Source organism: Pan troglodytes, chromosome 1 (genome assembly GCF_028858775.2).
Source record: "Pan troglodytes isolate AG18354 chromosome 1, NHGRI_mPanTro3-v2.0_pri, whole genome shotgun sequence".
In the NCBI taxonomy this organism is placed as follows: Eukaryota; Metazoa; Chordata; class Mammalia; order Primates; family Hominidae; genus Pan; species Pan troglodytes.
In genome coordinates, this window is record NC_072398.2 from 133,727,998 (window position 1) to 133,741,662 (window position 13,665).

The following is a 13,665-nucleotide window of genomic DNA, read 5'->3' on the forward strand; positions in this document are numbered from 1 at the left end:
ATTTGCTCACCAACACAGTACCAGGGCACTTGACTTGGTGAACTAAATACAGACTTCACTTCTCCTTGGCTAAGAAATCCTGTGTAGAGAACAACTTGTGGCCTAGGTTGGACTTACTTAGGTGAAGAGCATTTAGAGTAGGGAGTAAAGCAGAGGAAAGCAGGATCTCAAGGTTTAAAGGGTATGGCTCTTGAAAATTGGAACACAGAAGAAAACCAGCCTCATCTGAGTGAAATATTTCAAGAATTGCCTTCTCAGACCATGAAAACACCAGAGTACCCACTGGATGAGCTTCACAGAGCCACCTGTAGGGATGCAGAACATACATTTAAGCGTTTGCCAAGATGGAAATTGACCCACAAGGCTTGAGCTTCGTGGAGTAACTCTATTTGTCATTTTACCCATTAGGATTGTGAAACATTGTTTCACAATAGCAAATCAAAGCAAGGCTGGTGATGTTGCACACAATTACAATAGAAATGGAATGGCTTAATTAGTAAAAAATTAACTGGCATGATTCCTATAAGTTAAAATGTACATATTTAAGGAGGCTTATTGTAACATTTATACCATTTATTTTATAATATACTAATTCGCATGTAAAAGTGAATGTAAATTACCAGAAATTAACATGCAATGTGAAGAAAAGTCCTTTTATCCTCTGCAACTGTAGCATTTGGCAGATTCAGGAATAAATAATCTTTTGTGGCAAGGGTATGCCTTATCAAACATATGCAGATCAGCACTAATTAATGCTAATTAAGGTTTCCTGTCTATCTAGTTGGAAAAACGTCCAAATGTTATGAAATCCAGTTAGTATGCCTATTACGCTAATTGTTTTATATGGGGTGGTTCTTAATTAAAATATGTAAATTGACCTTAATTGCTATATACTAATGGGGGTTCATGTTATCTTACTAAAAGTGACAAGATGGTGAGGAGGGGTACTTAAATGACTAATTCTGATAAATCCTTAACTAAATGACCTTTACTCAAAATTAATTTTAATTGGAAGTTGGCAAAAGAAACATTTTCCTTCTTTGTTTCTTTTTAGTTTTAAGTAATGGAAGAATGTTATTCTTCTTCGTTAATACAGCTTTAGAAGCAGTTGTGGATTGTTAATTACACTTAACAAGCAAGTTAATTTTACTGTTTACTGTTTATAGGTATCAGGAAGTTATTTATATACTCATTTCAGTCTTGGAGAAAGTGACTTTCTTCTCATTTAAAGTGAATATATTGTTATAATCCTATAAGTAATTTGACATAACCAGTTTGTTAGAATGTGTGTTAATGGTTGATGAGCCAGTAATACTAATATTATTCCTTCACTGATTTACATCGGAGTTACTTTCTTTAGAAAAAAAATATAGACTTTTTACTAACATTAATTCTTATTGGAGTTAAACTATGATTGGAGATACCTAGATTAAATAGACAGAAATGATAAACTTTTGCATTTTACCTATCATATTTTTATTATTTAATTGCAAACAAATTAAAATGAGTATGCCCTAAATGAATGTTAATGAATATAAATATTTTTATTTTTGCGCTATTCTAAACCTAGAATTACAAGAAGCAATTTAGCTAAAGCTAACAAATACTTTATTTTACCTTTTTATTTGCAAGTAGTTTATGTTCAATTCTAATTTAATGTATATTAGAAATTCCTCTGCAAAAATATGAGAAGGGACCTCATAAAATATTGTCATATGGAAATGAGCAGATAATAAAGATTATAGCTTTTCTTTGTCAAAAGGAGACTCAATATCTTTACTCTTTCATCAGGACATTGTGACAAATGTTTCCCCCAGAATCATCCGGGGAACCACCTCTGGCCCCATGTATGGCCCTGGACAAAGCTCCTTTCTGAATATTGAGCTCATCAGTGAGAAAACGGCTGCATATTGGTGTCAAAGTGTCACTGAACTAAAGGCTGACTTTCCAGACAACGTAAGTGTGATTTAACATCTAAAACAAGAGAATTGGCATAAGTTGGGGAATGTTTATTTAAACATCCAATTCATAGGCTTATAAATATTAATGTGTATATTTTATTAAAGAATCTGCCAGTTGCTTTGCTGATGCATAGAAAGATAAAAAAGAAAGAAAAGCTCAAGAACTCATAAAAATCCACACAATGTGAAGCTTTGTTATAAATGGGTGCCATGTAAGATGGAAGAAGTATCTACATAAGCAGAAGGAAGAGAAATGAAATACTCATTTTATTGAGTTGGTTTTCACTGTATGTGGCGGGTATTTATGAAGGTGATGACCTTAGGAAGAAATTGCAGACTATAAATCATTTTAAATATAAACCTGAGGCAGAAGCAGCATATCTTCCTATGAAGTCTATATTTTTTCAGTGGGAAATAATTTATTAAATAATTTTAACACTCTTATACTAAATTAGTCAACTATCTTTTATAAAATCTTTTTTTTATCTTAAAGAACCATGCCTAAATATTGCAGTAAAATCAGGCTTAAATATAATAGATAATATTTTCTCTTCAATAGTCTGATTAGGGTGATCCTTAATGTCATTCATTTATTGTCCCTATCCCTCCCACCTCCCTCTCCCACTTCCTATTTTTTTCTACTCCTTCTTCCTCTTTCTCTCTCTCTTCCTTCCTCCCTTTTCCCCTCCCTCCTCCTCAATTCTCTGTCTCTTTCAAATATACACAACTTATTTCTCTTTCTTTCATTCTTTCTTTCAATGAATTGTTAGTGAACGGAGGTTGAGGTTTGAGGCAATGTGTGTGTTTATGTCATCGAAAATATTTTTTTACCTACATATGTCTTTCAAAGACAAAAGACAACACTTAAATATACTAATGATAAATATTTTTAAATCTATTGAAATTGGTGGATGTTTGTCTACAAACTGATAAATTGCAAATTCTTACAAAGGAATATAGAAATCACACGATTGCCTTGCCCATCAAGTTTTTTTTCTGTTTTAGACAGCTCTAATTATTTCAAAATTATCTCTTGATAATTTTGAAATAAAATACATGCACATAGAACTTGACATAAAATACATGCATTTGAAATAAAATACGTGAAATAAAATAAAATACTAACTTGAAATAAAATACATGCATGTAGAACAAATATAATTTATCTTCCTCAAGATAGTCGTTTGGATGTGAAGGGAACTATCATGACCCGTCTAAAATCTATAGTTTCTGCTTATTAGGAATTTTTCTCTTCCTGAGCTTGATGTGAAAATTATCCCTGTTTTCATATTATATAATTAACTCTATATGAGAATTATGCTGAGCTATTTGTTTATTAAAGGACCCACATCTTTTGGGAAGCCTTTCTCAGAATGATAAGGACTAAAAAAAAAAAAAAAGATCAACTATAAAAAGACATAATATGTTTGTAAACCTGATCTACAGTATTAAATACTCTGCCAGGTACTGAATATGCAACATAATTATAATGGTTATAATATATTATGAGCACTCATATAGCACTCACTCTGTGCTAGGCACAGTTACAAAAGTTTTATTTATTTTAAGCTCATTTGATCTTTTTGAACAACTTTATAAGATAGGTAGTATTTTCTCTATTTCACTGATGAGGAAACTGAGGCACACAGCGATTAAGTACCATATCAATCGTTACACACCTAATATATGGTGAAGCTAGAATTTGAACTTGAAATTTGCTTTTACCATCCATGCTTCTGTCTCTGATCCAGTGCATTTGCCTATGTTGTCCTTAAATATTCAGTATTACATTTTTTTTTAACTAGAGATGGGTCCCCCCTCACCCGACTCTGTAGCCCAGGCCGGAGTACATTGGCGCCATCATGGCTCGCTGCAGCCTCCAGCTTCTAGGTTCAAGTGATCCTCCCGCCTAAGCCTCCTAAGGCCTACAGGTGCATGCCACCATGCCCGGCTAATTGTTTAATTTTTTGTAGAGATGATGTCTCGCTATGTTGCCCAGGCTGGTCTTGAACTCCTGAACTCAAGCAGTCCTCCTACCTCAGCCTCCCAAAGTGCTGGGATTACAGGTGTAAGCCACTGTTCCTGGTCTAGTATTACATTTTAATGCAACATGAGAATGGTATGAGATATAATTTCCCAAATACTGATTCAATAGTATCTAGATAAGCTAATGTGTCTGAAAAAAAATATTTTCCTGGAAAATAACTCCTACCAATGGATTGTCTTAACTTCATGTGACACTTTTTCTCTTTTTTGGGTAGGAGTAAGTTGTTGTAATAATGACCACCAAGAAATGACAGTAAGTGGACAAGAAAGCTGAGATGAAATCCTTGCTTTGTGATTCTACAGTTGAGTAGAAAGAAGAGACATAGTTAGTATTCTTTTCAATTTCCCTGGCGATAATTTTCTTCTCTTAGAATGCTTTTCCTTGAGAAAAAAATACATACTTTTCTTGTTTCTGATTCTTTCCCTATTTAGGTTATACACATTATTCTTTTTCTGTATTCCTAGAACTAATTTCTAACATTTTTACTCCTCATATCGAAGATAACGCTTTAAATACCATTAAAATGGCATTCCCATTTGAACCCATAGAAATAATGTGTGTGCACCTCGATATTGCCATGCTGAGAGTAGACAGTCCCCCGCTGTTTTGGAATTATTCTGATGGGTTTGCCCAATGAGCTGAATGAAAGAAGGTGACCCTTCATTTTCCAAGTTTAATTATCACTCTTGCTGGAGTTTTTTCACATCATTCTCGAGTGCATGGCTGCCACCTTTAATGACAGGGACTGGACAATTCAACCCACTGTGGCAGCTTCTAAGCAAAAGCTAACTTTTCTGATAAAAAGAATTGTGCTGGGTGTGGATATAGGTCAGCTAATATCAGTAGCTAATGTCTCTGTTTCCAGAGAGGGTGAGCACCAGTTGACCATGAACCAGAGGAGACGGCTGATGAACTTCTTGAATGTAAAGGCAGAGAGACCTCTGAAATATATTGTGAGGGCTCATCTCTGAATTGTCACAGTTATACCAAAGCCTACATTCACACTAGACTTCTGCTTGGCTTTCAAGGTTTCCTTTTATTTATCTGTGAATTAAATTTGGCACATTGATCATTGTAGTGACAATTTATTACTGACTAAGAGCTTTTTGTTCCTAAGTTGAGATTTTGTAATGCTTATTATTAAATGTGCAGAATAACTAGGGCTTGCAGAAGTCAGTTTAAAGTGAATCCTTTTATTCTCAATGCAAAAGCCTTATGAATCATATATTTCGGGCCGGGGAAAATTTTTTTTAACAAAAAATACATGCTGCACTTTGAATGCACTGAATTAGGAAGCAAAGACTGAAATTTTTTATCATTTGTGGCAGTTAAAGTAGGAAGCAGAAGGTAGGCCTTCAGCAGTGAATCAGGTAGTGAAGATAGAAAAGGAAATGATGGCTTTGTTAGAGAAATTAATAAGGAAGAACAATTGATATGTAAATATACATCTATTACAATACACCTCATTTCTGTAAAAAACACTTTCTCGGTTAATTACTGAGAGATCAGCATTGTACACATTAGGTTCAAAGTGACTCCAAAGAAGTTGATCTACATCAGCACTCCTGAAGGTGCTTTACTGACAAATAGCCTCTAAATATTGAGTTCTTAACATTTTATGTGTACCAGGGACTCCTTAGGCACTCTGGCGAAGCTTGGGAGCCTCTTTCCAGAATATTTTTGAAGGCATAAAACAAAATTCATAGGGTTACAAAGGATTCTCACTATCTCACTTAAAATATACGATATAGTAATGTATTTTTTTTATTAAGGCACTAAGTAACAATCTAGTGGTGGGTCTAATAACTACTCAAATTTTGATGTCGTGGTGAGTATAAGTATTTCAGGTTTCTGCAGCAACTCTACTGTGATTTTCTGTGATTTCTTTTGGTGCAAAGTGACAGATATCAATAGTGCCACTATGGTTTATTGCATTTGTCATCTTAAAAACATCAGACAATTGGCTGGGTGTGGTGGCTCATGCCTGTAATCCCAGCACTTTGGGAGGCCAAAGCAGGCAGATCACTTGAGGTCAGGAGTTTGTGACCAGCCTGACCAACATGGTGAAACCCCGTCTCTACTAAAAATACAAAAAATTAGTCAGGCATGGTGGCAGGTGCCTGTAATCCCAGCTACTCAGGAGGCTGAGGCAGGAGAACTGCTTGAACCCAGGAGGCAGAGGTTGCAGTGAGCCGAGATTATGCCACTGCACTCCAGCCTGGGCCACAGGAGTGAAACTCAATCTCCAAAAAAAAAAAAAAATCAGACAATTTATACATTTAGAAAGGAGTAATACTTAGAAAATATTACTACCTGTGGGCTAGGAAGCAGGTTTCTGGCCAAAACCAGAGACAGAAGCTTCAAGGGAAGAAAAGTGAGACAGGAATTTATGGTGAAGGGGTTGGCTAAGTATACATACTAGGTTATAGGAGAAGCTATGAATATTCATGAAGGGGCCTTAACATTTAAGTTACATATTAGGTTATAGGAGAAGCTATGAATATGCATGAAGAGGTCTTAATGCATGTGTGCTGAACAAACATGCATGTTATATACATGCAATCTTCACTTTGCAGTGGAGACTTAACATTTGAATGTATTACAGTTGGGCTGTATACATCAAAAGGTGAAGCAGAGACATGAAGGCACTCAGTGCACAGCCTCTGTAAACTGGGCAGAACCAGTCAATGGTTTGTAGTCCCTTATCAGGAGAAAGTTGCTAAAATCCATCTCTTGTCCAATCAAACCTGTAGTTATGACTGTGGAAGAGGGGAAGTCGGTCAGCGTCTGGTGATCAGTGAGCTATAATTGTTTTTATATTGCTTATCTTGAGGCCAGTGCTTGTTTAACTGCCAGAGAAAAAGAAAAAAGGATCCTTGTGGCACTGAGAACAGTTTATTCAAGTGCAGAGGTGCTTGTCTTTACCTTTGCCTGGCATGGCCTTAGGTCTCCTTTATAATTTGGTATCTTATTAACACAAAGAGTCCATTCTGTCTCACCTGGGGACCAAGGGCCCTTATTTTTAATTTATACATTCATGATTGAAAAATGCCAAAGTTTGGAAGATTGATAAAAATAAAAGTCTAAATGTTTTCTCACCCAAGTTTATGGATTTCTGTATTCTATAAAGAGTTTCTGGACCGCCGGTTAAGAACCTGTGTCCAGTAGCTCTCTATTCTGTTTGGATATTGGAATCTCCTGAGAAGCTTTAAAAAAGATATTTATGGTTAGGCCCTATTCTGTTCAATCATTTCAGAAATCTCCTGTGGATACATTGAATATATATGTATGTTTGTGTGTGTATATATGTGTATATATGTATATGTGTATATACATATGTGTGTGTATTTTTTGTAAAGTTCATCAATTGATTCTACTATATACACAGCCAGCGTTATTTATGGCTCTTGACCTATATTATTAAATATTTTTAAAACTCCTATATCAGAACAATTTATTAAGAGCATTTCATATGTTTCAGGCACTGTGCTAAGGGCTTTATGTATCTGTGAAGCAGAGATTTTTTTTCCCATTTTAACACATGATGAAACTGACATTTAGAGATATTGCACTGACTGTCTTGGGTAACACAGCTAGTGAGTGAAAGCACTAGGCCAGGAAGGCTTTCCATTACACCTTGAAGAAATATTTCATTTGGCCCTAAGTAGCCTGAGAAATTAAGAATATGTGTTATTCCACCCCTCTTAAGTGGGCAATCTTAAATATAAATTTTCAAAAAAGAAAACAAATGATCTGACAAAGAAAGAAGATATGTTATCAGCCAAGCATTGTCTTGCTCTTAGTCCCAGCTAAGGACATTTTATGCCCAGCTCTTAATGCTTTGCAAGGATGTAGCTGTCTATTGAAAATAGTGTCAGTGGGACTCCATTTGGACTTGGATTTGAGCTGTTACCTGGCCTCATCTGAAATTCTGTATTCCAAAATGGGGGAAGTCAGGGAACTAAGTCAAATTTAGGTGTCCTGCAAGCGAGGAGGATGCTTATTGCTTATTTGATGGGCGTACGTTAGTCCACAGCCCTTGTACAGTCTTCTTGCCATCTCCACGAAGACTACCTCTGCAAAAGTAGGCTTCTATTTCTTTGAAGTTTTTATAATTAAGTTTCACTTATTAGAAATAGGGGGATTTGTCACTCACACAACTTGTTTAAAAAAATAAAATTTTGTAACAGGTGATACTATATCTGTTGTCAGGCCAGCAATGGCTAGTACAAGATAATTACTTTTGTTACTTATCAAAGAACTTCGAGAGCATGAACATCACCTTAGTTCTTTTTCCTTTTACCCCAAAGAGGATATTCACAAAGAGAAATGTAAGAGTCTCTGTACTGAAGGGACTCCTCCTTTGTTCCCTCTGAAATTTTTTGAGCTTGTCAAGTCCTTGTTTCTGTTGATTTCTACACAGTCCCATGCTGATTTATTTTAAATAAATTAGGAAACTGCTGAAGCAACTATTGAAGGGAAGACTAGTATATCCCCAGGAAACAGTTCAGTTTTTTTGTACTAGAGCTTACGTAGTGATTTTCTGATATTCATGATTTCTAGAGTCAATATACTTACATCCCATCCTCCTTTCTTTGCCAAAATTCGGGACAAATTTTAACTCAGATTATCTAGTGACATTATTTTGTGGACATTTAAAAATATTCTTCTAATTTACAAAAAAGAATATATCATAATAGTAGTGGAAATTTAAAATATGAGTGGTTAAGAGTAAAAACATCCATGCCCACTTATCCTAACAAAATTCTGTTTTTCTAGAGTTGTAGTCTAGGAGCTAAAGGCAGAGGGCTTAGAGTCAGAACAGATTTGAATCTCAACATCTCCTCTGACTTGCTTTTTATGACATTCTCAGCCTCAATTCCTCATCTCTGTGACCCTCGGAGGTCGTTGTAAACATTGTGAAAGATTACATATAACATTTTGACACACGGTAATTATTCACTACCATAAATTAGATTGCATAGAATATTTATGCATTTGGTTTTTATCCCTCTTTTAAAGTAATATTTTTATATGTTGTGAAAGGGAGATTTGGCAAGTCAAAGGTAACAGCATGTGTATAGCTTTTAAAGTATATTGCCCAATTGATTTTCAAAACTTGGTGAACTAGTGGTTTTATACAAAATACTTCATTTCAGAAATAGTTACCAATTTAAAAATTAAACACTAACTCGCTAAGTATGTTTTTCAGTGATTCCTTCAATTTGAGTTCATCATATGTCCTATATCATGTAAGTTTTTGGGCTCCTTGTTTAATGTTTTATTTATTATACTCGCCTGCTTTAATATCATTCATTCATTTTACTTCACAGCTTCTCATTAAAACACTTAAATAGTGAGTTCTTTTCTTGGTATCAGCATAGAAGCAAAGAAAAAAATATATATTTAATTTCACAAAACAAGGGTAGCAAAAAATGAATCAGAATATGTAATATGGCTCACAGTTCTGTGATTAGTTTACGGCTCCATGTAGCCAAGTATTTTCTTGACATAGGACATTCGTAGTTCTTTAAAATAAAATGTTAGTGCGTCCTAGATGAAAATGGAGACTGGATTTACCCTCCCAATGGAAACAACAACAAAAATCTTAGAATATACATGAAACAACAGCTTTTAAGACCGGGAACATCAGGCAATAAAGGAGAGTGGTCACTGAGAGACGGAAAACAAAGGACTTGCCGCAGGCCCTGAGTTGAGGAGGCTAGAATTCACAAGATAAAGTACAGAAAGCAGAGAGCTACATAAAGAGAATTCCAGAGACCTGCAGGTGTTCTCTTGAGTATGCAGCAGAGTACAGATCAGCTCATGCATGTGAGTAAACAAAGAGACTGGAAAAAAGGAGGAATGACATGGACTACTCCTTGGTTCTTACATATATCTGGGAATAGTGACTGTTCTTGCCAGCCGAACTAGAAAACTCTATGACCACAAGCATTGAATAGAATATAAATAAGACTCTTAATTAAGTATTGGGAAATAATTAGCCCCAGGCTGAGCACTGCTTTGGTCATGCCCAGCAAATGTTAAAGGTGAGATCTGAAAGGATCAACGTGTTTCCATATAACTTAACTGCAACCCAGATCAAAGCTGAAGAATATTTATAGGAATACAAAAATACCTAGCACCAAAAAAGGTAGGATTCACAATATCCAGCATTCAATAAAAAATTACCTGTTATGTAAATAAGTAGAAAAACATAAGCCATTATAGGAGGAAAATTTATAGATTAAAACCATCCTAGAAGTGACAAGATTAGCATTAGCAGACAAGTACAATAAAGCTGTTATAATTATATTCCTTATGTTCAAAAAGCTAAGACATGGAAGATAGATAAAAGAGCTAAATAAAACTTCCAGAAATTAAAACTACAATGAATAAGATGAAAGGTACACTGGAAGCTATGAACAGCACTTTAGGCATTGCATAAGAAATGATTAGTAACCTTAAAAATATAACAATAAAAGCTATCCAAAATGAAACGCACACACACACGCAAACAGAGAAAGAGAGAGAAGTAAACATACCATCAGGGAGCTGGTGACAATAAGTGGCCTAATATATGTGTAATTAGAGTTCCCGAAGGAAGTTGTGGAAATACAGAAAAAAATTTCAAGAAATAATAGTGCAAAGCTTCCAGTTTTGCCTAAAACTACAAACCTCCCAAAACACCCCTCCCCCAAAAAAACCCCAAGAAACTTCATCAACTCCAAGCATAAGAAACATTAAGAAAACTATACCAGGCAGTAATGTAATCAGATTAATCAAACCAGTGATAAAGAGAAAAATCTTAAAAGCAGCCAGAGAATAAAGACATGTTCTCTACAGAAAAACACATGTAACAGTTACTAGTGTGATTGTCAGAAACAATCTAAGCTACGAGACAGAGGGGCAACATCTTAAAAGTACTGAAAGAAAAGGACGAATATTAACCTAGATTTCAAAATCCAGCCACATACCTTTTAAAAATATAAGTGAAATAAATAATTTTTGAAGCACAATAAAAGGAGGTCTACACTGCGTAATGTTAAACTGTTTTAGGCAGATGGAATATGATGCCAGGTCAAACTGTGGTTCTACACAATGGAATAAAGACCACCAGAATTGTAACTACATGGGTAAATATATGATGTTTTCCCATTAATTAACTCATTTTAGAAGAAAATAGGTTGTTTAAACAAAAAATAAGATAATATGGGGGTTATAGCATACATAAAGCTAAATTTACAACTATAGTACGAAAGTTGTGAGGAAAGAGATGGAGGTATACTACTCTAGGGTTCTAACACCTTTTGTGAATTTTTCTATTACTTGGAGGTAGGCTGTGATAATTCAAAGATGCTCTAAGAGTACCTTAAAGATACTCTAAAACAATCACTAAAATAAAGCCTCAAAGAGTTATAGCCAAAAAACCAACAATCAATATATAATGGAATAATAAAAAGTACTTAATCCAAAAGAAAGAAGAAGAAGAAAGAGGAGTAAAAAAGAGATGAGACAAATAGAATCCATATAGTATATAGATGATAAGAGTTAAACCTAACCATTAAATAATCTCATGAAAAATGTAAATGGTCTAAGCACCCCAATTAAAGGGCAGATATTTTCAGATTGGATTTTTTTTTTTTTTTGAGAGGGAGTTTTGCTTTCGTTGCCCAGACTGGAGTGCAATGGTGTGATATCGGCTCACCACAACCTTTGCCTCCCGGTTCAAGGCCTCAGCCTCCTGAGTAGTTGGGATTACAGGCATGCGTCACCATGCCTGGCTAATTTTGTATTTTTAGTAGAGACAGGGTTTCTCCATGTTGGTCAGGCTGGTCTCGAACTCCCGACCTCAGGTGATCCCCCCACCTCGGCCTCCCAAAGTGCTGGGATTACAGGTGTGAGACACTGCGCCCGGCCTTGAGATTGGATTTTTAAAAGGTAAGGTCAATTGTATGCTGCTTATAATAGAGTTTAAGTATAAAGACATAAATAGAAGAAAATGGAAGCAATCAAAAAAGATAAATTCCCTGCTAACTCTCATCCAATAAAGCATGCTATATTAATAGCAGACAAAGTAGATATAAAAGCAAGGAATACTTCCAGGGGCAAAAAAAAAGATTATTTTACAATGATGAAAGAGTCATTTCTTCCAGAGGTGATAACAATCCTAAGTATTTATGCATTTAATAACAGGGCGTCAAAATACATGAAGCAAAACTGATAGAACTGTAAGGAAAAATGGAAAAACCCATAATGATAGTTGGGGATTTCCACCTTCCTATCAATAAGCAATAAAACTGCCAGGCACAGTGTCTCACACGTGTAATCCCAACACTTTAGGAGGCCAAGATAGGAGGATTGCTGAGCCCAGGAGTTTGAAACCAGCCTGGGCAATGTAGTGAAATTCCTTCTCTATTAAAAAAAAAAAAAAAAAAAAAAAAGGAAGTCATAAGACAATAGTCAGGCTATCAAATATTTTAAAAATGCTATCAACCAACTTATCTAATTGGCATTTACAGAACATGCTGTTGAACGACAATAGAATACAGTCTTTTCAAATACATAGAAAATATTTAGTAAGATACATAGACCATATTATTGGCCATAAAAGAAGTCTCAATAATTTTAAACCAGTTCAAATCATACAAAGTATATACTCTTACCACAGTAGAATTAGATTAGTAATCAACGACAGGAATTTATTTGGAAAAGTCTCAAATACTTAGAAAATAGACTTCTAAATAACCCTTGGATCAAAGAAAAAATCATAAAGAAATTAGAAAGTACCTTGAACTGAATGGAAATGAAAATACAGAATGTCAATATTTGTGGTGTGCCATAAAACATTATTCATGGGGAAATTTATAGTACCAAATGCATGTATCAAAATGAAAAAAAGTCTCAAGTTAATGACCTACATTTTTACCTTTAAAAACTAAAAAAAGAGCAGATTGAACCCAAAGTAAATAAAATAAATGATATAATAAAGATCAGAGTGGAAAAGAAATGAAATTGGAAAAAGAAAAATAATAGAGAACATCAATGAAGGTAAAGCTGGTTCCTTGCGGAGACGAAAAAAATTGACCAAACTTTAGCCAGACTGATCAGGAAACAAAAAGAAGAAACACAGATTACCAATATAGAAAAGGAGAGAGATAACATCCCTGCAGATTCTACAGATATTAAAAGGAAAATGACATCATATTATGAACAACATTATGTAAATGAATTAATCAACTTGAGTGAACTGGACAATTTCCTTGAAGGACACAAACTATAAAAGCTTATTCAAGAGACAATAGATAACATTAGAGAAAATAAAACTTCAGGCCCAGATTGCTTCACAAGTAGATTCGCTAAGCTATTTAGAATAGTGCCAGTTCTATACATACCTTTCAGAAATGTAAAATAGAGGGAATACTTCTCAACACATTCTATGGGGCCAACACCCTGATACCACAATTAGAGAAAGAGTACAAGGAACTCCAGATAGGAACTCCAGATAGGGTTAATATTTGAAAGTAGCATAGTTCCTATGTTATAAACTAAATAGTGATAATCACACAATATATATTATCTCAATAAACCCAATAGAAAAAAAAATTTGAAGAAATTAAAAATCTATTTCTAGTTAAAATGGGAAAAATCTCAGCA

The 13,665-nt window shown here is 34.7% G+C and overlaps 1 protein-coding gene and 1 long non-coding RNA gene across 11 annotated transcripts in view; both read left to right on the forward strand.

Annotated features, from left to right (window-relative positions):
* DPYD (dihydropyrimidine dehydrogenase) overlaps positions 1-13,665 on the forward strand; it is an 841,255-nt gene that overhangs the window by 469,419 nt on the left and 358,171 nt on the right. For 9 of the 10 annotated variants that reach the window (XM_513583.8, XM_009425982.5, XM_016922998.3 and 6 more), the window contains one exon: positions 1,792-1,956. In XM_513583.8, the coding sequence (XP_513583.3) occupies positions 1,792-1,956 (165 nt within the window). Of the gene's footprint in view, positions 1-1,791; positions 1,961-13,665 lie in introns of those variants that run through there. The other variant, XR_001707891.3, reaches the window with a different exon arrangement.
* LOC129144101 (uncharacterized) lies at positions 4,224-5,077 on the forward strand. Its single transcript, XR_008548273.2, has 2 exons — positions 4,224-4,332; positions 4,874-5,077. It is a non-coding gene; the product is annotated as an uncharacterized LOC129144101 (long non-coding RNA).